The sequence below is a fragment of the Uranotaenia lowii genome, chromosome 3 (genome assembly GCF_029784155.1).
Source record: "Uranotaenia lowii strain MFRU-FL chromosome 3, ASM2978415v1, whole genome shotgun sequence".
Classification (NCBI taxonomy): domain Eukaryota; kingdom Metazoa; phylum Arthropoda; class Insecta; order Diptera; family Culicidae; genus Uranotaenia; species Uranotaenia lowii.
This window is the reverse complement of record NC_073693.1, coordinates 167,085,002-167,108,176: the sequence shown is the minus strand read 5'-3', so window position 1 is coordinate 167,108,176 and position 23,175 is coordinate 167,085,002. Positions and strand designations below refer to the sequence as shown.

General features: G+C 35.1%; 1 protein-coding gene across 2 annotated transcripts; it reads left to right on the top strand.

Annotated features, from left to right (window-relative positions):
* Nucleotides 1–21,652, top strand: LOC129757288 (uncharacterized). Of its 2 annotated transcripts, none has more exons than XM_055754458.1 (2): nucleotides 1–478; nucleotides 20,990–21,649. In XM_055754458.1, the coding sequence occupies exons 1-2, from the start codon at nucleotides 199–201 to the stop codon at nucleotides 21,082–21,084; spliced, it is 375 nt and encodes a 124-aa protein (XP_055610433.1). In that variant the 5' UTR covers nucleotides 1–198; the 3' UTR covers nucleotides 21,085–21,649. The 2 variants fall into 2 exon arrangements, with proteins under 2 accessions (XP_055610433.1, XP_055610431.1); XM_055754456.1 differs by lacking the exon at nucleotides 1–478 and adding an exon at nucleotides 20,125–20,928 and having other exon boundaries at nucleotides 20,990–21,652.
* Nucleotides 21,653–23,175: the final 1,523 nt, after the last annotated feature.

The following is a 23,175-nucleotide window of genomic DNA, read 5'->3' as shown; positions in this document are numbered from 1 at the left end:
TCTTATCTAACCTACATGCTGCTATTTATTATCATTCTTCGGCGGGTGCCATTCAATAATCAGTATTAGGTGTACCTCTCCAAAGCTTAGGTTTTGGCACATTGATTGTGCTGTGAGTGACGGTGAAAGACGTGGACGTTTTTGTTCTTTCCAAATATTCCAACGTGGTTTCCCATTTGTCGGTAAAGAGGCGCAATTATGGAAGACGTGGTCGTTGACGATTTTGTTGGTGAAACTATCGGATCGGATCAGGGGGGTTTTCCTCCGCTGCCACCTCCCGGCGATGGAAACTTTAAGATGCCCAGCTTGGAAGATTTTATCAAGATGCTCGAAACCATGGATAATTTGTCCGATGAGGAAAAAGAGCAGCTCAAGCAGGATGTGATGCGGAATTCCATGAGAACCCCCAAAGTAGAGGCGGCCTTCTCGGACTATATAATCTTCTTGACGATGGTGGTGTTGATTGCATCTGTTTTTGGTAAATACTCAAGATTCTTAACTGTAGAAGTTACCCCAGAAAATGCGCAATTTGTACTTGGTTATCAGTTAAATTCAGGCAATTTTATCTTTTCCAACATACATTTGAAGTTTTCTTTAAATTTATTCTATATCTTTCATTGAAAGGCATCCAAATCGAATTGCCTAACCTCATGTTGTCAGGACTTATTCCTGTACCATATATTAGCTTAGAGATAAGCCTTTTAGTTAAGTTTAACATGTGATGAGCTATGATTCTCTATGTATACATACTTAATCTTTTTCCTGTGATCGGGACGATTATGTCCTGTATTTTAAACAGCTGAAACTATCAAATTGACCCGTACGTTCGAATCCGCTTTTTCCTGTAATTCCTGAGACGTTCTCCCGAGTCTGATGCCGTAGACTTGAAAATGCATAAAACGTCGAAAAAAAAATTTACTTTACCGTCTTTCTATTTACATACATAAGTACTTGAATTGAAGGTCATTGAAGAAAATCAAAAGCAAATGGGGTCTTTTTAATATTTTACTTGTAAAATGATCACAGATAGAAATCAATGATTAGTAGTGATATTAAAAACTATTATTATGAAAAACTACAAAATTTAGAAATTTTTTAAAATCTTTGATTTATGACACAGATTTTGTGACAAAAATTTGCTCAAAATACTGCGAAATTACAGATTTTTCTGTAATTTCAGAAAACTTGTTGCTGATAGGACCACTACTGATTTTAATTAGGTTCATTTACAGCGCTATAGACCGAAATAATCACTAAGAGTTTGCTTACTGATTTATTCCCGATCTCTTAACACCGGTTACCTACTTGGGTTGGAATTATCCCGTTTCTGAAATATATCTCGGGATGGTCAATAAGAATCCGAAAAGTTACAAGATTTGCCGGAATTAAACGAAGTTTTAATGAACGATTGTCTTACATTTATTTTTTTTAACACGTATTTTTCATAAAAAAAAATATCTAGTTTGTATTTTTTTAAAACTGGCTGTAATATGTACGGCGACGGCGTTTTCTATTGTGTTTTTGGAAGATAAACCTGAGAGGGCGATGGATAAATAAATTTTCAAAGTGTTACAAGGCAGGGTAAAAGTAATGCACTAGGGGAAAAGCAGGCTATATGCGTCTATTAAGCGGAATACAGTAGTATCTCGATTTTATCACGGTCAAAAAAAATTTCACCGTGAATTTGGCGAAACCGTGAATTTAGCGAAACTAAAAATTAAAAGTGGAATAAAGTATTTTTATTGTCTTTTATCAATAATTTAAAATGTTTTAAACAGTGGAAACGTTTTAAGTCAACAAATTTTGAAAATAACATGTTTTTATCAAAGATTTCTTAACACAAAGTACCGATTTTAATTCAAATTATTCTTCTCTATAGCAATTTAAAGATTTTTTTTTCTTGAAATAAAATCATGCAGAATATCAATTTGATAATCTACATCTAATTAAAGTAAAATATTATGAATTTATGGGAATTTAACAGTCATTATCTCTTATGTCGATTTTCAAAAAGAGTTCAAAGAAAAATGCACCAACAAATTTTCTCCTGCATATTTCAAATTTCAATATTTTAATCTTTACACCTTTGATTAACTAAAAAGTTTACCTTTTCAAAAAATATTTCGAAATTTGCTCAACTCAGACTTTTAAAGTGTGTTTCTCGAAATTTGCTTTAAGGGCAGATAATCCTTTTTTTTCATATGTAGAAAAACAGAAATCTTAGTTCTTTTAACATATTTTAAGGCAAAGCTAGCAGAATTTCATTTTGATTTTCCAAAATTATCCATTCAGACAATACTTAAAGCTGTCCCATCAGGATTGTGCACGCCACCCTTTCAAATAAACAAATTAAAAAAAGAAATCAGAGATACTTATCTCTTTTCAAAAACGCGTAAGTTCACCCACACCTTTATATGATTCGCATGACCAAAAAAGTTTACTTTTAGAGCGGCTAACCAAGCACAAATAAAAACACTAGCATTAGTGTGACGTTAAAATACTGATGTCGATAATTTCAAGTGTTTTAAAAACCAAATGATGATTTTAAACACCATACAGCTAAAGTAAACAGTTCAATGGCATTTTCATATTATTGAATACCTAAATATATACCATAACATAAACCATAAAAAATATCTTGAGCTTGAGCTTGAGCTTGAGCTTAGATAAACCGTACATTTCAGTAGTTGCTACTCCGTGATTGACAAGAACCATCAAAATTGTACATAGATCCAAATAAATGGGGCTTGGGATTAGCTTACCATTTTCTGTGTACACGTTTTGAAGGTTCTTTATCTTATATGGTCAATAACGGCGCCGGCCACGTCCTTACGGTTCATCGGGGAAAGGGAAGGATTATTAGTTCGACTTCCGTTGCTACTAGAGACCGAATACACCTCTAAATCTCCACGGTCGTCACAGGAAGGGTGGTTTGTTAGTGGGGAAGGTAAATAGGATCTGGATTCCCTTTGGGAAGGGATGTGATCAAAGCAAAGTTAAATATTTAATGATCGTCGCGTCGCACACTATCGAGTACATCGCGTTTTTATTTAGAACAAATACGTCCTAATGTAGCATTGTCATACACATACAATGCATTAAGCACCGGTCCAACTTTGAAGATTATCGCGCGTTTAAGACGAGAAAAGCAAGAATATCCTAATGAGAAAAAACGTAACGCATTATGCAAACGGGGAGAGAAAGAGAAAAAAAAATAAAGCTCGGGATGAATAAGCCTCCGAAGCTTAAAATTCTTAGAGAAAAAAAAAGAAAGAAAAAAAACGCCTCCGATCGCGCCTCGCTTATCTGATGTACCTACTCTTTTCCCAAGCAACCGAACGGAGGAGAAAATCTCCATTGTTGCTCTCTTGCAGCATTAAGACACTATTTATAAACACCGACAACCGAATTAACCGATCACGTCAATTTTCTCCCCGCTAAAACACACTAACACACACACAACGAACCGACCCGACTGACGGAAAAATTATCCATTACCGGGAGAGAAAAAAAAATAACCGCATTTGAAATAACTAATATTGATATCATCATACACGTACAAAACACTTTTATCGCGCGCTTTAAACCAAAAGAAAACACGTCCAAAAAAGTTTCTTTTGAAAACAGAGAAACATGCCAAAAAAGTGTTGTTTAGACTAGAAATTAAAAGCAACATGTACTTATCTTGTTCTGATGTTGTACAGTAAATATTTACAGCGGTCACAATAAACAAACACGAAGCTTTTTCTGAAAAAGCAAACACTGCGCCATCTATCTTTTAAAACCAATCTTAACACGATTACAGCGCTATCTCCTTCCGAAAAATGACATCGCACTTTCGTTAAAGCTCTTCAACAGCCATGTTGGCGTCATCACACCACCAAAAATAAAACGAAGCAATCAGTGCACTTAAATTAAAAATTGAAAATTCGATTGATCCATCGCGCTATTCATTATACCACCTTGATTAACATTGGTCCAAACACTAAACATATCGACTTAACAAATGAAACAGAATAAAAATTAACTCTATCACTATAAAATGAACTATTTCTTCCACTCATGGAAAATCACACCCTATACTAGGCAGTGCTTCCAGATCCTATCTCCATAACATAAACCATAAAAAATATCATGAACAAAAACGCTCTGGACATTTGAACGAAAATTAAGGTCTTAAAAATGGTTTCTGAATGATTTCTAAAAAAGCGTGATAAAATCGAAACCACAACCGTGATAAAATCGAGCGTGAATTTGGCAAGTATTGATAAATTCGAACAGTGATAAAATCGAAAAGTTACTGTACTGATTTTCTCAAATCGAATATGTGCATAAAAACTATATAGGTACATATGAGCGGGCATCTGTTTCCTATGCATTGGCGTAATTTTTATGTTGAAATCTCCATCAGCTTTTGGGAAAACGATTTTATTATAACAGTTGTCTGCCGAACCTAAAACCATACGGACTAAATTCGCTTTTTTATGTTAAGAAGGTCCACTAACTCCAATTTGGTAGCTTATTCTACATACATTTTGAACGCGCTTCAAGCACGCCACCAAGTCGATGCTATCTATATCAAATTATCAGCTGCTTTTGACAAAATCAATCATAGCATAGCAATTGCTGAATTCGCTCGCCTTGGAATCTGCGGGCCTGTACTCCGGTGACTCGAAACCTACTTCTCAGGTCGAAGCATGTCTGTTAAGATTGAAGATCACACTTCTACACCTTTTCGTGTAACATCCGGTGTCCCCCAGGGTCTCACTTAGGACCATTCATATTTTTATTGTACCTGAACGACGTAAACCTCTTACTTCGATGCATATACATTTGAAATCCTACGCTGACGATTTTAAACTCTTCTATATCATACGCGCCCTCAGAGATGCAGAGTTTTACAACTTCAATTGGACGTCTTTTCGAAATGGTGTCGCGGAAACCGTATGGTTCTAAATGCTACAAAATGTTCAATCATATCGTTTACTAGGAAACACTCAACATTTTTCTTCGACTACCGCATTCAACAAACATGAGAGATATTAGCGTTGGTACAGTTTAATTCGAACGTTCAACCGTGTTTCATAAGAATTTGATTTTCATATCTCCCGAAACACACAAAAATGTAAATTTCGCACTTTCATAATTATAGATTTAAGAGAAAATTGTATTAATGGTATTTTGTGATAAATTTAAGTACTCGATGCATCATTTTGATTTCAATTGTAATCTTCTATGGGTGTAGTGTTTAATGAATTCATTGTATCTGAATCGAATTGAGCTTGAGAGGAGTTTTTTCTTGATTTAAAACTGTATTGCCAAAAATACTTCAAATTTGAATGGTTTTTCAAAGGCAATTTTTGGATCTCAAACATTAGAGCTACTAGAGACAAAAGTAATCCATATTTAGGAACAGCGTTTTCAAATCCATGCAAATCTGCTCTGGAGTGGCATGGTTTTGTTGTCGACTTGTGTCAACGGTCGGATGAGAACCTCGAGTAATGTGTTGTAGATACATAGCCTACACGCAGCGAAAAGATTTTTTATTTCAAAGGAAAGTGCAGCGAAAACAAAGACAAATTTCCTTTGATTTTGGGATAAATAAAAATTTTTTTGTTTCAAAAGCATTTTCGTTTGTTCCAAAGAATTTTTCTTTTGAAAAATCTTTGATTCAAAATAGTGGTACTTTCAAACAAAAAACAGTTTCTTTTGATTCAAAGTTGCTTTCTTTTGCCACAAGGTAATTTAATTTAGATATAAAAGCATTCATTCATTGAACCATTTTCTATTTATTCCAATTGGAAGCATTATTTTCTGTTGTTTTGAAATTCCTATTAGGAATTTCAAATAATAAAAAGAAAGGATTTCAAATTTAAAATTTATTTTTATTCACAAATAAATGAAACACTGGGTCACACACTGGTTCACTTTAATCGAATCATCCGGTTTATTTTCGTGGACCAGATCGCTGGATTGGAGCGGTGTCACCACGGTTGAGTCATTCATTATTTATTTACATAGTATTCCGTCTCACGACATAACTTGACGAACATAATTCCTAAAATTCACTCGGTTCATAGCAACCGTTCTCCAATTTCTCGGGCACCCCACGTTCGCCAGATCACGCTCCACTTGGTCTAACCACCTCGCTCGTTGCGCCCCCGCTCGTCTTGTTCCTACCGGATTCGTAGCGAACACCTGTTTTGCAGGACAGTCGTCCGGCATTCTCGCAACATGTCCAGCCCAGCGTATCCGGCCAGCTTTCACCACCTTCTGGATACTGGGTTCGCCGTAGAGTCGCGCGAGCTCGTGGTTCATCCTTCGCCTCCACACTCCGTTCTCCTGTACGCCGCCAAAGATGGTTCTTAACACTCGTCGCTCGAATACTCCGAGTGTACGCAGGTCCTCCTCGAGCAATATCCATGTCTCGTGCCCGTAGAGAACAACCGGTCTAATAAGCGTCATATACAGGTTACACTTCGTACGAGGGCAAAGTCTTCTCGACCGCAGTTGCTTGTGGAGTCCATAGTAGGCACGACTTCCGCTGATAATTCGCCTCCGGATCTCACGGCTGGTGTCATTGTCTGCGGTCACCAGTGAGCCGAGATAGACAAAGTCTTCGACTATCTCCAGCTCGTCGCCGTCGATCATGACCTTGTTATTACTGGACAAGCGGGTTCGGTCGGTCTCGGATCCGCAGGCCAGCATGTACTTCGTCTTGGACGTATTAATCATCAACCCAATCCTTCCTGCTTCGCGTTTCAGTTTGCGGTAGATCTCCTCCACCGCCGCAGATGATCTGCCGACTATATCAATGTCATCGGCAAAGCAGATAAGTTGACTGGATCTGTTGAAAATCGTGCCCCGCATTTCGCCCACCGCTCGTCGAATAACACCTTCTAGCGCCACGTTGAACATCATGCAGGATAGACCATCACCTTGTCGAAGCCCCCTGCGCGATTCGAATGAACTCGACAATTCACCCGAAATCCGCACACAGCACTGCGTTCCATCCATCGTCGCCTTGATCAGTCTGATTAGCTTCCCGGAAAAGCCGTTCTCGTCCATGATTTTCCATAGCTCGTTACGGTCGATCGTGTCGTATGCGGCTTTGAAGTCGATGAATAGATGATGCGTAGGGACTTGGTGTTCACGGCATTTTTGGAGGATTTGCCGTAATGTGAATATCTGGTCCGTCGTAGACCGTCCCTCCATGAAGCCGGCCTGATGACTTCCCACGAATCTGTTTGCTTGTGGCGTGAGGCGGCGGAGTAGGATTCGGGACAACACTTTGTAGGCGGCATTGAGGACAGTGATCGCTCGGTAGTTCTCACAGTCCAATTTGTCGCCCTTCTTGTAGATGGGGCATATTACCCCCTCCTTCCACTCCTCCGGTAGCTGTTCTATGTCCCAGATCCGGACTATCAACCGGTGTAGGCAGTCGGCCAACCTGTCCGGGCCCATTTTGATGAGTTCAGCTGCGATGCCATCCTTCCCAGCCGACTTGTTTCTATTCAGTTGGCGAATGGCTTCCTTAACTTCACTCATCGTTGGGAGTGGCTCCTCTTCGTCGTTGGCTACGCCGGCGATGTACCTTCCCCCACCGAGTCGATTTGAGTCATTCAGGGACTTGGAAAACCATCTATCGGCCGTGGTCCGGTAAAATTTCAAGCACTTATTGAAAATCTTCAATATTCATTCTTTAATTAACATAAACTTACCATAATTTATCCTGAATCCTCCTAACTAAGCTAACTCTGATCCACATTTTCACACACAAATTCTTCTTACTCAATGCTAAAAACCTTTTAAGTTAGAAGTTTTTATTTTAAGAAATTATTCCTTTGCATTGAATACATTTATCTTTGACTGAAAGAAAATTTATTTTGTTTCCAAATAAATATGCAATTGAACAAATGTCTTTTGAATCAAAGAATTTGTTTAAAATCAAAGTACAAAATTATTCGATTCAAAAAATTAATTCTTTCTTTCAAAAATTATTTATTTGAAACAAAACCATAATTCATTGATTCGAAGAAAACAGGAGATTGAATCGAAAAAATGAATTTTTTGAATCAAAGTCAGTTTTGTTTTGTTTCAAAATCCAAGTTTTCTCTGCGTGTAGTTTAATCTCCCAAAATCGTCCCATGCCATTCGCAAATTTCTGTTCAAATTTTTTCCGTGTCTTTTTGTTACCTTGCGTTTTGGGGCTTACACGTATTCGAGTACTTTTTTTTTTATTTTTTTTTTTTTTTTTAATATATCTTTATTAGTACCAATTCATCATTACATTTATATTACATTAATACATTAAATTAGGTGTTCAGTTTAATAATGAACTTTCAGAGCCCTATAGTTTAATAATCACTAAAATTTATTTATTCGACTTAAATTTGCTGAGCACAATCAAGCATTTTTATAAAGGAGAACATCCTGTAGTGAAAAAAAATATATTTTAAACTAAAAACTAAAGCTATCCTAAAATTAAACTAATTGTAGAGAGAGCGAATCTCTGCGATGGAAGACTGCATCGATTTGCCTCTGAAGTTGGAGATGATTTTGTTGGCCATCTCTTCGATAGATTCAATGCCTGCAATCCGATGAAGATCTTCGGTGCCATGCCGAGGTGGAAGCCGCAAAATCATTTTCAGAACTTTGTTCTGAATCCTCTGGATGGCTTTCTTCCTCGTCGCGCAGCAGCTAGACCAAATCGGAACTGCATACATTATCGCTGGTCGGAAGACTTGCTTGTAAATAAGCATCTTATTCTTCAGGCAAAGTCGGGATTTCCTGTTGATGAGAGAATAAAGAGATTTAGTGTATTTATTACATTTAGATTGAATATCTTCAATGTGATTCTTAAAAGAAAGATTCCGATCAAGTGTGAGTCCCAAGTACTTCACGTGATCAGACCATTCTAAAGAAACCCCATTAAAAGTTATGGAATGATTTTCATTAGGTTTTAAAAAATTTGCTCTTGGCTTATGGGGAAATAAAATAAGTTGAGTTTTGGAAGCGTTAGGAGAAATTTTCCACATTTTCAAGTAATTCAAAAAGGAATTTAAATTTTGTTGCAATCTACTGCGTACCACCCGTAAATTTCGACCTTTGGCTGAAAGCAAAGTATCGTCAGCAAATAATCTTCTATCTTTTCCTTCTGGGACATCAGGAAGATCAGAAGTAAAAATATTGTATAAAATAGGCCCAAGTATACTACCCTGAGGGACACCAGCTATAATGGGTATCCTTTCAGAGCATGAATTTTGATAGCTTACTTGCAAAGTTCGGCTAGTCAAATAATTTTGAATAATTTTGGTGAGATATACAGGAAAATCAAATCGAGCTAATTTAGCTACTAAACCTTTGTGCCAAACACTGTCAAAAGCTTTTTCAATATCAAGAAGAGCAACACCAGTTGAATAACCCTCAGATTTTCTAGCGTTAATCATATTAGTTACACTCAAAAGTTGATGTGTAGTAGAATGTCCATGACGAAAACCAAATTGTTCATCAGGGAAAATTCTGATTAATGTGAATCATCATTCTATTCAAAATAACTCTCTCAAATAGTTTACTTAAAGAAGGAAGCAAACTAATTGGTCGATAACTTGAAGGCTCTGAAGCACTTTTTCCAGGTTTCAAAATTGGAGTTACTTTGGCATTTTTCCATTTATTGGGAAAATAAGCCAAGTGAAAACATTTATTGAAGATTTTAACTAAAAAATTTAAAGTGCTTTCAGGCAACTTTTTAATAAGAATATAGAAAATCCCATCTTCCCCCGGGGCTTTCATATTTTTAAATTTTTTGAAAATCAATTTAAGTTCATCAATATTTGTCTCACAAGAACTTTCAAACACAATTTGCTTAGAAAGAATATCATCAAATTCTAGGGAAATTTGAGCATCAATTGGACTTACAACGTTTAAATTAAAATCATGAGCAGACTCAAATTGTTGGGCTAATTTTTGAGCTTTTTCTGAATTAGTTAAAAGAAGTTTATCCCCATCTTTCAAAGTAGGAATTGGCTTCTGGGGCTTTTTTAGAATTTTAGTTAATTTCCAAAATGGTTTTGAGTAGGGTTTTATGTCCTCTACTGCTTTAGCAAAATTTTCATTACGAATGAAATTTAAACGACGTTTGATCTCTTTTTGAAGGTCGCAATAAATTAATTTCAAATAAGGATCCCTAGTTCGTTGAAATTGGCGTCGACGAATGTTTTTCAGTCGTATCAAAAACTGAAGGTCATCATCAATTAAAGGTTGATTAAATTTATGTTTAACTTTAGGTATTGAAGCGGCTCTAGCATTGACTATTGAAGTTGTCAAATTTTCTACAGCCAAATCAATCTCTTCTATTGAATTCAATGGAACGTTTACATCTAAATTACGTTCAATAAAATTCATATATCGCTCCCAGTTAGCCTTTTGAAAATTAAAAGTTGATTTTAAAGGGTTTTCAATGGGACTTTGGGATAAAGAAAATGTTACTGGAAGGTGGTCTGAATCGAGGTCCGCATGAGTAACTAATTGACTACAATGCTCGCCTAAATCCGTTAGAACCAAATCAATTGTGGAAGGATTTCTAATCGAAGAGAAACAAGTATGCCCATAAGGATATTCAACAGTATAATAACCTGCAGAGCAGTCATTAAACAAAATATTCCCATTTGAATTTGATGAAATATTATTCCAAGATCGGTGTTTTGCATTAAAGTCACCAATAATAAAAAATTTAGATTTATTTCTGGTGAGTTTTTGTAAATCTCCCTTCAAAAAATTTTTCTGTTCACCGCTACATTGAAAAGGCAAATATGCGGCAACAATTATAATTTTCCCCATAGAAGTTTCTAATTCAATTCCAATTGTTTTTAAGACTTTTGTATTGAAAGAAGGAAGAAGTCTAAATTTGAGACGACTATTGATGACAATAGCTACACCCCCACCTTGTCGATCAAGTCGATCATTTCGTAAAATTTTAAAGTAATCATTGCTTTTTAAGTTATTGTCTGGCTTTAAAAAAGTTTCAGTGATGGCAGCAATATGTATGTTTTGAGTTTTCAAAAATAAAAAGAATTCATCTTGGTCAGCCAGCAAAGATCTAGCGTTCCAATTCATAATATTTAAACATCTATTTGGATCCATGAGGGAATCGCAAAGTCATAATAATTTTGTTAGCATAATTAAAAGAAGTTTGGAAAGCTTCAAACATTGAATTTGCTTTCAACATAAGTTGCATCATTTCCATTAAATTTTGATGCAAAAATTTTATTTTTTCCTCAGTAATCTCACCCAAATCAACAAAATTGTTAGAATCAGAAGAGGAAGGAGAAGAAAAAGTATTTGAATTTCGGGGATTTTCCCAAGCCTTCGCATGAACGTTGAGACTTGTTTTTTTCCCATTTTTATTAGTTAAACCTGAAGAGGGCAACCCATTCTCAACCACCTCTGAGAACGATAAACAACGAGTCTGTGGCGCAGAATCAGCCCAGGTAACATTAAAATCACTTCGGGTATTACCCAGCCGTGATTCCAATGTAGGCCGAGGCTGACTGCGAACAGGCAGGTTGTTTGCCGGTCTGACGTGTGTAGACGAAAAAGAGGAAGGAGGAGAAGAAACTTTTCTGGAAACTTTGGGGTTTTTCCTAGAAGCAACAATTTTTGCCCTAACGGGACAATCTAGAGAATTCGAGGAATGATTACCTGCGCAATTCGCACACTTAAAAAATTCTGTTTTTGGCTTATCACCACCAAAAAGGCATTTAGATTTTTCATGATCGAATGAGCCGCAAAACATGCATCTGGCATTCATTCTACAATTTTTAGTGCCATGACAAAAAGCTTGACAACGACGACATTGCGTAATATTTTGTAAAAAATTGGTATGGGATTTACGAAAAGGTTCAAATTTTACTCGACAATGAAACATAAGACGAGCCTTTTCCAAAATTTTCAAATTATTAACCTGATCCTTTTTAAAATGGATCAAATAAAGTTCAGGAGCAAAACCAAAACTACTGGTATTATTCGTGTTGGTTCTTTTCCTCATTTGAATTACTTGAATTGGAGAAAAACCTAACAAAGAATTTAATTCATTTGTGATCTCATCCGGTGTCTGATCGCCGGTGAGACCACGAAGTACAACTTTAAAAGGACGATCACCTCTAGTGTCGTACGTAAAAAATTGGTGTTTTTTATTATTCAAATAATTTAAAATTTTTTGAAAATCATTAAAAGATTCCGCCAATATACGAGCAGTTCCCCTTCGACCGATCTGAAAAGAAATCTTCACATCCTTGACGGAAGTGACGATTTCTTTTCGAAAGGCATTGAAGTCAGGAATCGTGACCGTTATTGGTGGAATCTTTTCGTTTTTAAGAGTATAAGAAGAAGAAGAAGGTTTCTTAGTACTCTTATCAGAATTAAATATGAATATTTCCTCATCACCGATGTTATGAAGGACATCGAATGAATTGGAAATTTCATACAAACCAAAGCGACCTGGGCTTTCCTGCATTTCAAGTATAATTACATGTTATGGTCAAAACCATTACAAGTAAAGACGCGATTCTTTCCTGCTCATGCTTTAACATGTAAAGTTACGCGGAGTTTTTCTAGTATTGTTTCTAGTAGTATTACATGTAATAAGCTGTTTCATTGCATGAAATGAATTGTATCATAACGTGTAATTACCCGATTCCCTTCTACCCATGCTCTTGCACGTAAAAATACACGGATTTTTCTAAGTGTGTGGTTTCTGAACGATTTCTCAAAAAGCGTGATAAAATCAAAACAAAAACCGTGAAAAAATCGAGCGTGAATTTGGCGAGTATTGATAAAATCGAACAGTGATAAAATTGAAAAAACTATGACTGTAATTATTAAATTTGGAATATGTTATTTTGAATTTTCAATAAAGAATTTCGATTGTAAATTTCGTATTTTAAAAAAAGCATTATGAATGTTAAATATAAAATTGTGAATGTTGAATTTTGAATATAACATTTTGAATGTTATATTTAAATTATTGAATTTTGAAAGTTTTGAATTTCAGTACTTAAATTTGAATTTTGAATTTCTTAATTTGGATTTTGAATTTTAAATTTAAGATTTTGATTGATTAATTTCAAATATTGTGTTTTCAATTTCTAATTTTAATTTTTGAATTATATTTTTTGCATTATAATTTTGAATTTTCTATCTGGAATTTGGAATTTATAATTATGCATTTTGTAGGTTTAATTTTGAAATTTGAATTTCGAATTTTGCATTTTAAATTTTGGTTTTGAATTTTTTCGAAATATTGAATTTATAATTTGAAAATTTGATGGCTGAAGTATGAATTTTTAGTATGGAATTTGGAATTGGGAATTTTGCATTTTGAATGCTTATTTTTGACTTTAAGTTATGAATTTTAAAATTTTAATTGTCAATCTTAAATTTGTATTAAAAATATCAAATTTTGAATTTTTGAAAGTGAATTCTTTATTTCGAATTAAAGTTTTAAAATTTCAAACGCAATGATCAATAAAAAGTTAAGTAGTTTTGAAAATTTAAAAATGGACCATAATAAATAATAACTCAATTAATTTCTTGTATGATTACAAGTTTAATTGGCTTATGCCGTCATTTTTCAAAACAATTTCTAAATGAATTATATTTACAGATAGAAATTAAAAACTTTCTTGTAATTTATATAGCGCACTACAATCAGCGACGCAAGCAAACAGCGCGAATAGAACAAATTTGGTTCAAACCAGACACCCGACGCTTGTCCCGGTATATACAGCCTGTATAATAAAGCTTAGTTCTTTTAGAAATGGGACACTTTCATTTGCTAATAGCTCGTTAACTAGTTATTGGATATTAAAAATTTTGACAGCATTTTGTTGCCTGTAAAAAGTACTATTCGGCCTATTTTTTTCAAAATTTAAAATTTACGCGTTTTTGAGATATGTACGATGCAAGAGAAAAACAAAAAAATAATTGTGCACAATTGCCTTTAAAATTCGTCATTATCAAATTGATAGCTGACAAAACCGTTGATTATTCAAAGAATTACTAAGTTTTTGTGGTGGATAAGTATGCAAACACTGTCAATAATGTCCGCAAAGTTCAAATCAAGCATTGGAGTGAATCACATGATTGGCAACAACGGTTAAGGATCATCAAGGAAGTCAAGTCTCATATCAGCATTTTTAATTTTCAATAAACGAAAAATTAAGGGTAGATCGCTGAAATGTCCAAAACAATTTTCTCCGATAAGCTGAAAGTGTTGCCTAGTGATGACTCATAGAAATCCAACCTCAAACAACCATTTTTTGATAGTTCCAAAGCTCTTAAGCTGTAAAACCGGTACCCAAAAAAAACGTTCAAAAATGTGGTCAAAAATAATCAAATTTGTTCATTTCGAAACAACTGTTTCCACTAAAATGCTTCCAGTTTCCAGTTTCCAGAGAAGTATTGGACCAAAAAGTATTAGAAATTGAAGAAGGAGGGTGAAGCCACCTAAAATATAGATTTTACGAAGTATAAGTTGGAGAAACTGATCAATACCATGACCGAAAAAAGTGTGCGCCGGCCAATGGGAGATACCAAGAATAAAGTAGAAATTTCTTTAACAAAAAACGGAAAATATTTTTTTTTCAAATTTTTTCATGAAAAATCATAACATTACCTTCTTTTTCTTCATAGAAAGTATTTGGTTCAAACGAATGGTTTTTGAGATACAGGCATTCGTAACTGTCCCATTTCTAAAAGAACTAAGCTTTACAGGTAAAGGAATCAATCATCTCTACCACACCAGTGCACTCCACACGAACGACGAGCCGAGCCAGAATCCAAACTCCATACGCCTCAAGCGAGTAGAAAAAACGACTCAGGCCGGTCAAAATCAAACGACTCCAGCAAGCCAGAAAAACCTTGAGTCAAAATCTAAAAAAATCAAGCTAGCCGAAAAGAATCGGAGTCAAAACAAAAATACTCAAGCGAGTCAAAAAAAATACTCAAGCGAGTCAAAATAAAATACTCAAGCGAGTCAAAACCAAGAGACTCTTCCCGACTCAAGGATTTAAAATCAGCCTACCTGTGAGCGGATTTTATTTTTACTCTACGGATTTTTTTCCCATCAGACTCAAGCTCCTTGCTAGTCTGCTCAACTCACCACCGAAGAAAAAATCATACGTGCTGTGCTGAGCAGATTTTCTAGTCATCTAATTTGACTCTACTCACCACTTGAGCGATTTTTTTTCGGAGCGAGTATGCGGTGCTTGGTGAGTAAGGTTCAAAAAGGAATCTTGATTTTATTTTACTCTCGCTCAGCCTGGGGTGGATTTTTTTTCTGTTCCGCCTCACACTCACGTTCGTTTGAGCCGATTTTTACTCGTTGAGTTGATTTTTTGCAAGCTTGGTAACGCTGACTGTGACCGTAGGCCAAAACGAATGGGAAGATGAGCGAAAGAAAATTGTAAACGCTGTCAGTCAGAGAGAGCTTTTTGAGCGAGAGAAGGAAACGAAAACGGAAGACTTTCAATGGAGAGAAATTTCACATTCACACAAGGCTGTCGACAGTTTTAAGCTCTGTTCGGGACAACACTTGGTAGGCGGCATAGAGGACAGTGATCGCTCGGTAGTTCTCACAGTCCAATTTGTCGCCCTTCTTGTAGATGGGGCATATTACCCCCTCCTTCCACTCCTCCGGTAGCTGTTCTATTTCCCAGATCCGCACTATCAACCGGTGTAGACAATCGGCCAACTTGTCCGGGCCCATTTTGATGAGTTCAGCTGCGATGCCATCCTTCCCAGCCGACTTGTTTCTATTCAGCTGGCGAATGGCTTCCTTAACTTCACTCATCGTTGGGAGTGGCTCCTCTTCGTCGTTGGCTATGCCGGCGATGTACCTTCCCCCACCGTCTTGATCTCCTGCATGTGCGCCGTTCAGGTGTTCATCGAAGTGCTGCTTCCACCTTTTGATCACCTCACGATTGTCCGTCAGGATACCCCCGTCCTTGTCCCGGCACATTTCGGCTTGCGGCACGAAGCCTTTGCGGCGATGAGTATGATTTTATCTTTGAAAAAATCATTAAAAAAGTTGAACAATTTTAAAAATATAAATTGTTCTAGATCCCCAGATGGATTATCTGAAATTTGGGCTTAAATGAAAGAGAAAAGACTCAGCTTTCGAGTGGTGCAAAAAATAGCGATGCTAATTTTCGATAAATAAAATGGTTCCATTAGAGACACCAATAAAACAAATCTTTCCATTTTGATTAAAATACTCTCTTTTTTACTAATGTTATCAGTGCTTTGAAAAACTCCCATAAATTACCTAAAACGATCCTAATTTTAAGTAATACTGTTATACTTAGTAAGTATCCAAACTTAGCCCATGTTTTAATTTGTGATTTGATTTTTTTCGTTTTAAAAATTGGTTTTCTTGGTAGCGAGATATGAGAATGCACATAATTGGAATCGGTCACATTGAGGTTTTTCAAAAAAAAAATTAAATCTTCCTGAATATGTTATGATTTTTGAATTTACTGAAAAATTTATAATGAAATCACTACTTTCAGGTAGAAACCCGTTGAATAGATCTTTGGTGATTGATTTTTTATCTAGTTTTTGAGAATCGGGAATTTCGTGAGATCATGGAATTCAAGAAATGAAACTGAGAGGCCACCTCGGTATTTGTATGAAAATCAGGTAAACATCTAAGTGCGTCAACATTTTCAACTATGTTTTTTTCCAGCAAAGAAATAAAAATCATTTCCAGGCCTTCACGTCCAGTGTATCAAAGTTTTTAATTGCCTATTCAATTCTAACTCGCGAAACGCCTGGAAAATATTGGATGAAATCTGTTGTTTTCTCTGACAATTAACTGCACGATACGTTCGTTGTGCAGGGACTTTCTAATGGGTGATTCTATTTTAATATGCTAACGCATAGCCAAGCAAGATCTTTCTGAACAAAGATGAGTTAGTTGTCTATAACTTTGATAACAAAGTTTAAGTTGGGACCGAAATTCAGAATCCTCATATTTCAGATCAATTAGGAATATAAATGTTTATTCTCAGGATTGATGATCGGAATTTAAATTTAAATTTTATTTCGTTATTTTTTTGCTAATTTTTTTCTATGTTCTTTTGTGCTAAAATGATTTTTTTTACAATTTTATTACTGAAATTAATATCCAGTATGTTCAGATCAGAATTCAGGATTATCGAATAATCGAAATTCCAACTATAATCTCAATGAAAGAAAAGGGGAAGGTGGATCACGAGTAGAGTGTCCATTTCCCGGCCATTTCTTCATTCCCGGGATCCCGGGAAATATTCAAAAACATGAAAAATATATGCACTTCGATACAAATATACATAGCTTATCGAACCTTTCGTGCACAGAAGCCCATATTTTTTTCAAAATGTACATTTCATAATGTTTTTTAACTTATTTTCAATCAAATAAATCAAACTGTTTTCAACAATGATAAATTAAAAACAGTCTAACGAACTATAAAAAAAATCTGGATAAGTCAAATGAAGAATTCATCCATGCAATTAGGGGTTGATAAAAAAAATGTTTTTATTTGTTTGATTATTCCAACCATTTTTCGTTTTTCTGAACACTTTACATATTTTCTCTTTATATGAAAAAAAAAACGATGTACAGTGAAAACCCGATTGTGTCACACACCGATTTTGTCTACCCCCGATTTTGTCTACCCCTGATTTTGTCTCATTTTTTCACCCGATTTTGTCATCATATTTTATTCAACGCAAAAATACTTAATATCGCCTTTTTTTCATTTTCGTTGAATATCTTAACGTTGAAATTATTCTAAAGGGACAAAACTGATGGATGATTACATCGATTTAGTGAAGATGATTGATCAGGGACGTATCAAGATTTTTACACAAAAAAGTCAAGTTTTGAACAGGTTTTTGTTATTATAATTTTAACGAAATCAAAGTTGTTGAATACAATTATAACTAAATATAATGGTATAACTGAACATATTCAAGTAATATTAAAGCTGTGTTTTATTTGTTTAAGCTTTCTTCAAAGCAATCTCTCTTATACGTCGCAAGAAGATGACATCATCTATCGAGAGATCTGAAGCATCAGCCCAATCAACTATGTTGTCCAACATACGTACAGCTTCAACATAATTTATATTTCTTGAAGTTTAACATGTATCATTTGGGGTAGATGCCGCTGATTCTGAGTCTGGTGATACATCGGAAATTTTAAATGGCTCCAATGATTCGAGGACTCGTTTAATGCTGACTGATCATCCAGCGTCATGTTCAGAATTTCTTCATCCGTAAATGACTAACTTTCATATCTCTTCTCGGGGTCTTGTGGCAAAATAGTTTCATCGCTTTTGTTTACATCAATCAAATGGATCAAAGAAACACCATCTTCGTGAGCGAGTTTGTAATTTAAAATAACTCCAATTTTCTTCCATGACTGCTGGATTACTGTACGCTGTATTTCACTCTAAGCATCGTGCATCCAGAAACATACATCCCTCAACGTTATGCACTTCAAGCTTTGACCTATATCGATTTCGCGAGCCATGACGATATTTTAGTTTACAGTTCTGAATTACATTCTGGTCCATGGGTTGAATCACTGCAGTCACATTTGGTGGCATAAAAAAACAGTTATCAAACCATCATCGCTTTTTAGCTCATCATTCATATGATGTGCAGATCAATTATCCAGTAACAACACAGCTTTAGGAGGAATAGACATTTCGGCTGAAAATTTGAGTACTGCTGGTACGAAATCCTGGAGGAACCAGTTTTGGAAAATCACTCAAGTCATCCAGGCATTTTTAGAGGCGAAATATGTGACGGGCACCATAAAATTTTTGAAAGCTCTAGGATTTTTTGATTTTCCGATGATAACCATCTGTAACTTGTGGTCTCCGGTTGCATTACAATATGGCATGAAAGTTATTCGCTGTTTGTCAACTTTACGCCCTGCAGCATATATCTCGCCTAACAAGTGTTTCTGATGGAAGCAATTTAAAAAACAATCCAGATTCATCTGCGTTGTTTGAGCTGTTAGCAGAAATGATGTTGCCTCAGTGGTCGGTTTTGATTTTATTTGAAACAGAAGCTTTGAATCTAATCTTCAGTAATTTATAGCCAAAAGAAATAATTAGATCATTAGGTTACTTAAATTTCTGATAATAGCGATCGAAACAAGGTGTTTAAAGAAACGTAAAATCAATATTGTATGATAATTTGGTGTAAATTGGACCTATTACTAGTAATATGTCAAAAAAGGGAACATCTACTACAAACCTCTACACTGTTTTATTAGGATGATATACGTTTTTTGTGGTAATTTATTAGATTAGAACGGATTGAAATCATGTTTTCAAATCCTCCGATTTTAGCACTCTCCCCGATTTATCACTCTAAAATTCATCATGGGGGTGATAAAATCGGGTTTTCACTGTATTCTTCATTTTGAGGTTTTAAAATTCATCTGGCTTTCAAAGCCAAAGGGAAACAAGGCATGAATGTTACTTTCGAGAAATCACAATCTGTTTACCTGCTGCGTGATTTTTCATAAATTTTTCCAACTGTTGTGGGTTTTCGTTCAATGAATACAGCTTGGAAAACATATAATCTTTTTAAACTAATCTATTTGAGTTTTGAAAAAAATACACCAAATGACTGCAAAATGAATACTGGCACAGAAATCGGCATATTCTCAATGAGTTTTGTATGACTATATTTTCAAAAAGAATAATAAGAATGATTCTGGAGGCTTTAAGGCTTTTCCAGAGAACCAATTTCATACATGTCGGGAAATTCCGGGAATGAAACTACGATTCCCGGGAATCGGGAATTCCCGAATTTTTCAAATTCCCAGGAAATCCCGGGACGGACACTCTAATCACGAGTCCGGGTCGAATATTTACACAATCGTGTTTTACTGCTGAGCACAACCCTGGCAGAACTCTCAATAACCGAGGCAGGACTAGTGTTAATCTTATCGTTATGCATCCACGTTGGCACTTTCACTATCGCTTAGCTGCCTGCCTACCTCCTGAAGTCACCTGGAAGATCTAATCAATAGCCGTGGTGGGCTTTAGATAACCGGCATTATAACGATAATGCAAATAAAGGTACACGTAATTCATCGGGAGTGTTTTCTCCTCGAAACGCGAACACAATCTGCGTTCCGTCGCCTCGTCGTATCGGACACGATCTTCCTCACCCCGGCCAGGGGGAACAGTCAGTCGCTAGAATTCACATCTATCAACAGTTGTTGACTTTGCTCGATAGCCCTCAGACATACCGAAATCACGCACGCTAATTGAGTAAATTCCAAAATGCAATTGTTTTTATAGCGTGACGCGGAATTTCCCACCGCTTTGTAGCTTTAGTGTCGACCTGTTCTGAGTCCAAACTTACTTTTTTTTGTGCTCTTCAAAGTGATTTGTTTGAAGATTAGCTTAGTCAAGTTTGTGCGTCAAGACAGATAACTCGATAATTAGCACCTTTGCATAGAAATCAGACTGTCACTTTCTGTCAACTTTATAAAGTACAATGTCAGATTCAGAAGAAAACCCTTTCATAGAAGCTCTCGGGTCCGAAGCCCTGCGGGAACTCCTTCAGGACACCGAAAAGCGCGAGATGGCAGAAAAGTTAACTGAAAATTTGAAATCTCTTTCCGGCATGTTCACCACGCTGTCGGATAGTGAAAAGAAAATGTTTGCCACCGAATTCAAAGGTCAATTCGTGAAACAACTTCAAGCACTTCAGAACATGGTCAAAGAACAGAAAGTGGTCAAAGCCAATGAACAAGCTCAGCAGTCGATTCCTCAGTTCGGAAGTACCGATTCCTTCAATGAAGAAGTTAACCTTTACATAATAATCAGTTTTGGGGTGCTTATTGTGCTTTTCATAGGTTAGCTATCCTTTTTATCATATAAGTGTGAATTAACTTATTTCTAACTTATCTCTTTCAGTATTTTTCGGATACAAACTTTACCTCTCATTGACTGAAAAAGAACGCAAACGGGAGGAGAAACTGAAGGCCAAACAGGCCAAAAAGAAGAAATGAGTAGGAATAACGAGCAGCTCTAGGGGAAATTTTTCCGGAGGCAAATCCACGCGTCAGCAACAGCACTAAAACATTCCTCTCAACAAAAAAAAACTAAGACTCGTAGTTGGATAACTGATATACATAAACATATATTCTATATTCATATTTGTAAGTGCTACAGAAAACAGGAGTGAAACTTTCAACAGCCAACAAATCCCCGAAACGCACTTTCTGAAACGCAATCAAAAGAGACTTTACACAATTATTACTATTTTACTATGTTACGTTTTAGTACTATAATATATAATGACACATTAACGGTTCTTCTTGTCGAATTATGTTGCCGAGTTGATTCGCTCGCAATTAAATATAGATGAATTTCCAATCAAAAATTCATATGAACTAATGAATGAACGTTGCCGCCAAAATTGGTTGTCTAAGAAGTATAACAGATGTTTTACATGCAAAAATTTTCTATTGAGCTTATAATTTCGTACTACTATTTACAAATCCAGTTGACAGATTTTTTATGTTTGCATTGATTAACTAGTGAAATGTTGGTAAAATAAAGGTCAAAATATTGTAATGTAAAATTCGAACAGGTCATTTATCCGAAATCATCCTTGAAATGCGTTTTAGATTGTCATCCTCTAGAATCGAAATTATTGTGCTGAATTAAAGCTATAGGTTAAATTCCGTTTTTTGAGGCCCTTAGATATAGCTGAGTAGTCGTCTGAAATATGAATCTGGAGTGAAAAACTATAACATGATTTGAAATTTAAAATCACAAACTCACGTTTGAATATGATGTCTGAATTTGAAATTTGTATCCGAATTTAAAATCTAGAATGTACATATGGAATTTAAATTCTGAAGTCTGAAGTAAATATTGATCTAAAATCTAAGTCGGAGTACAGAATACAAATTCTAAAAAAATATATAATCCATAGTAAGATCTGATGTATGAATATCAAATCTGAAATTTAATTCTGCAATCTTAATCTTAAATCTGGAACTGAAATTTCAATTTGAAATCTGAAATCAAAATCTGAGATCCGAAATTTTAATCTTAAATCGGAATCTAAAGCACGAAATCTGAAAATTAAACACGGAACCCAAATTTAAAGTATGAATCTAAATTCGCACTATGAATCTAAATCTGAATCTAAAATAAATCTTAAATCTGAATCTAAAATACGAAATCTGGCCAGCCAGTGAAATCTAAATTTGAAATCTGAATCTAAATTTAAAGTTTGAATCTGAAAAATAAATATGAAATCTTAACACATTAAGGAACGCGAAGAAACACTAAAATTCGTCAAATCGTGCATATCTATGCATATACCCGCTGGACAAAATTTTTCAAATTCAGTATCTTAGAGTTACCGAAAGTGTTGTGTTCAATTTTTTGGAAAAGAGTTTCATTATCAAATTTATAACATTTGAGTTATGCTTTTAATAGTTGCACATGCGTGGTAAGCTAAAAAATGAGAATTCTCGTCTTAGAGCCGCAAAGTGTTAAATAGAAATCTGAAATTTAATTTCAAAGACCGCAATCTGAAATCTGAATCTGAAGTATAAATCAAAAACTGAGTCATCAGAAATTTAAAACAGAATTTAAAATCTGTATCTTAAATCAAAATACAAATCTAAGTTTGTAATCATAATTAAGATTGAATCTTTTTAACATTAAGTTAATTTATTTTTTTATTTTATTTTGATTCTAAAATCTTAATCTCATTTTGTAAGTGTAATTTGAAATCTAATATTTGAAGAATAAATCTGAATTTACAAACTTAAATCTGAAATGAAAATCTGAATAAAAAAATCCAAGATTTGAAGTCTGAATCAAAAATTTAAAACTAAAATCTGAATCTGCATCTGAAATCGAAGTGATTCTACAGTATGGTTGCAAGATTTCCCGGTTTTATCAGGGCTCGCTCGGATATGTAAAATATAATTTGGTAACAGTCCTCCGGCCCAGTCCGGTTGTTCGGATTTTATTGGAAAAAAGTCTGGATTTATTTACTTTATTTGGCAAATCAAACATTTAAAAAAACAAAATGGGACGCAACAAAAAATAATGTATGCCTCCAAAACGAATTTTTT

Coding starts and splice junctions, on each gene's coding strand:
- LOC129757288 (XM_055754456.1), top strand. CDS start 20,568: ATGTCAGATTCAGAAGAAAACCCTTTCATAGAAGCTCTCGGGTCCGAA. Junction 20,929..20,989: donor GCTTATTGTGCTTTTCATAG/GTTAGCTATCCT, acceptor TATCTCTTTCAG/TATTTTTCGGATACAAACTT.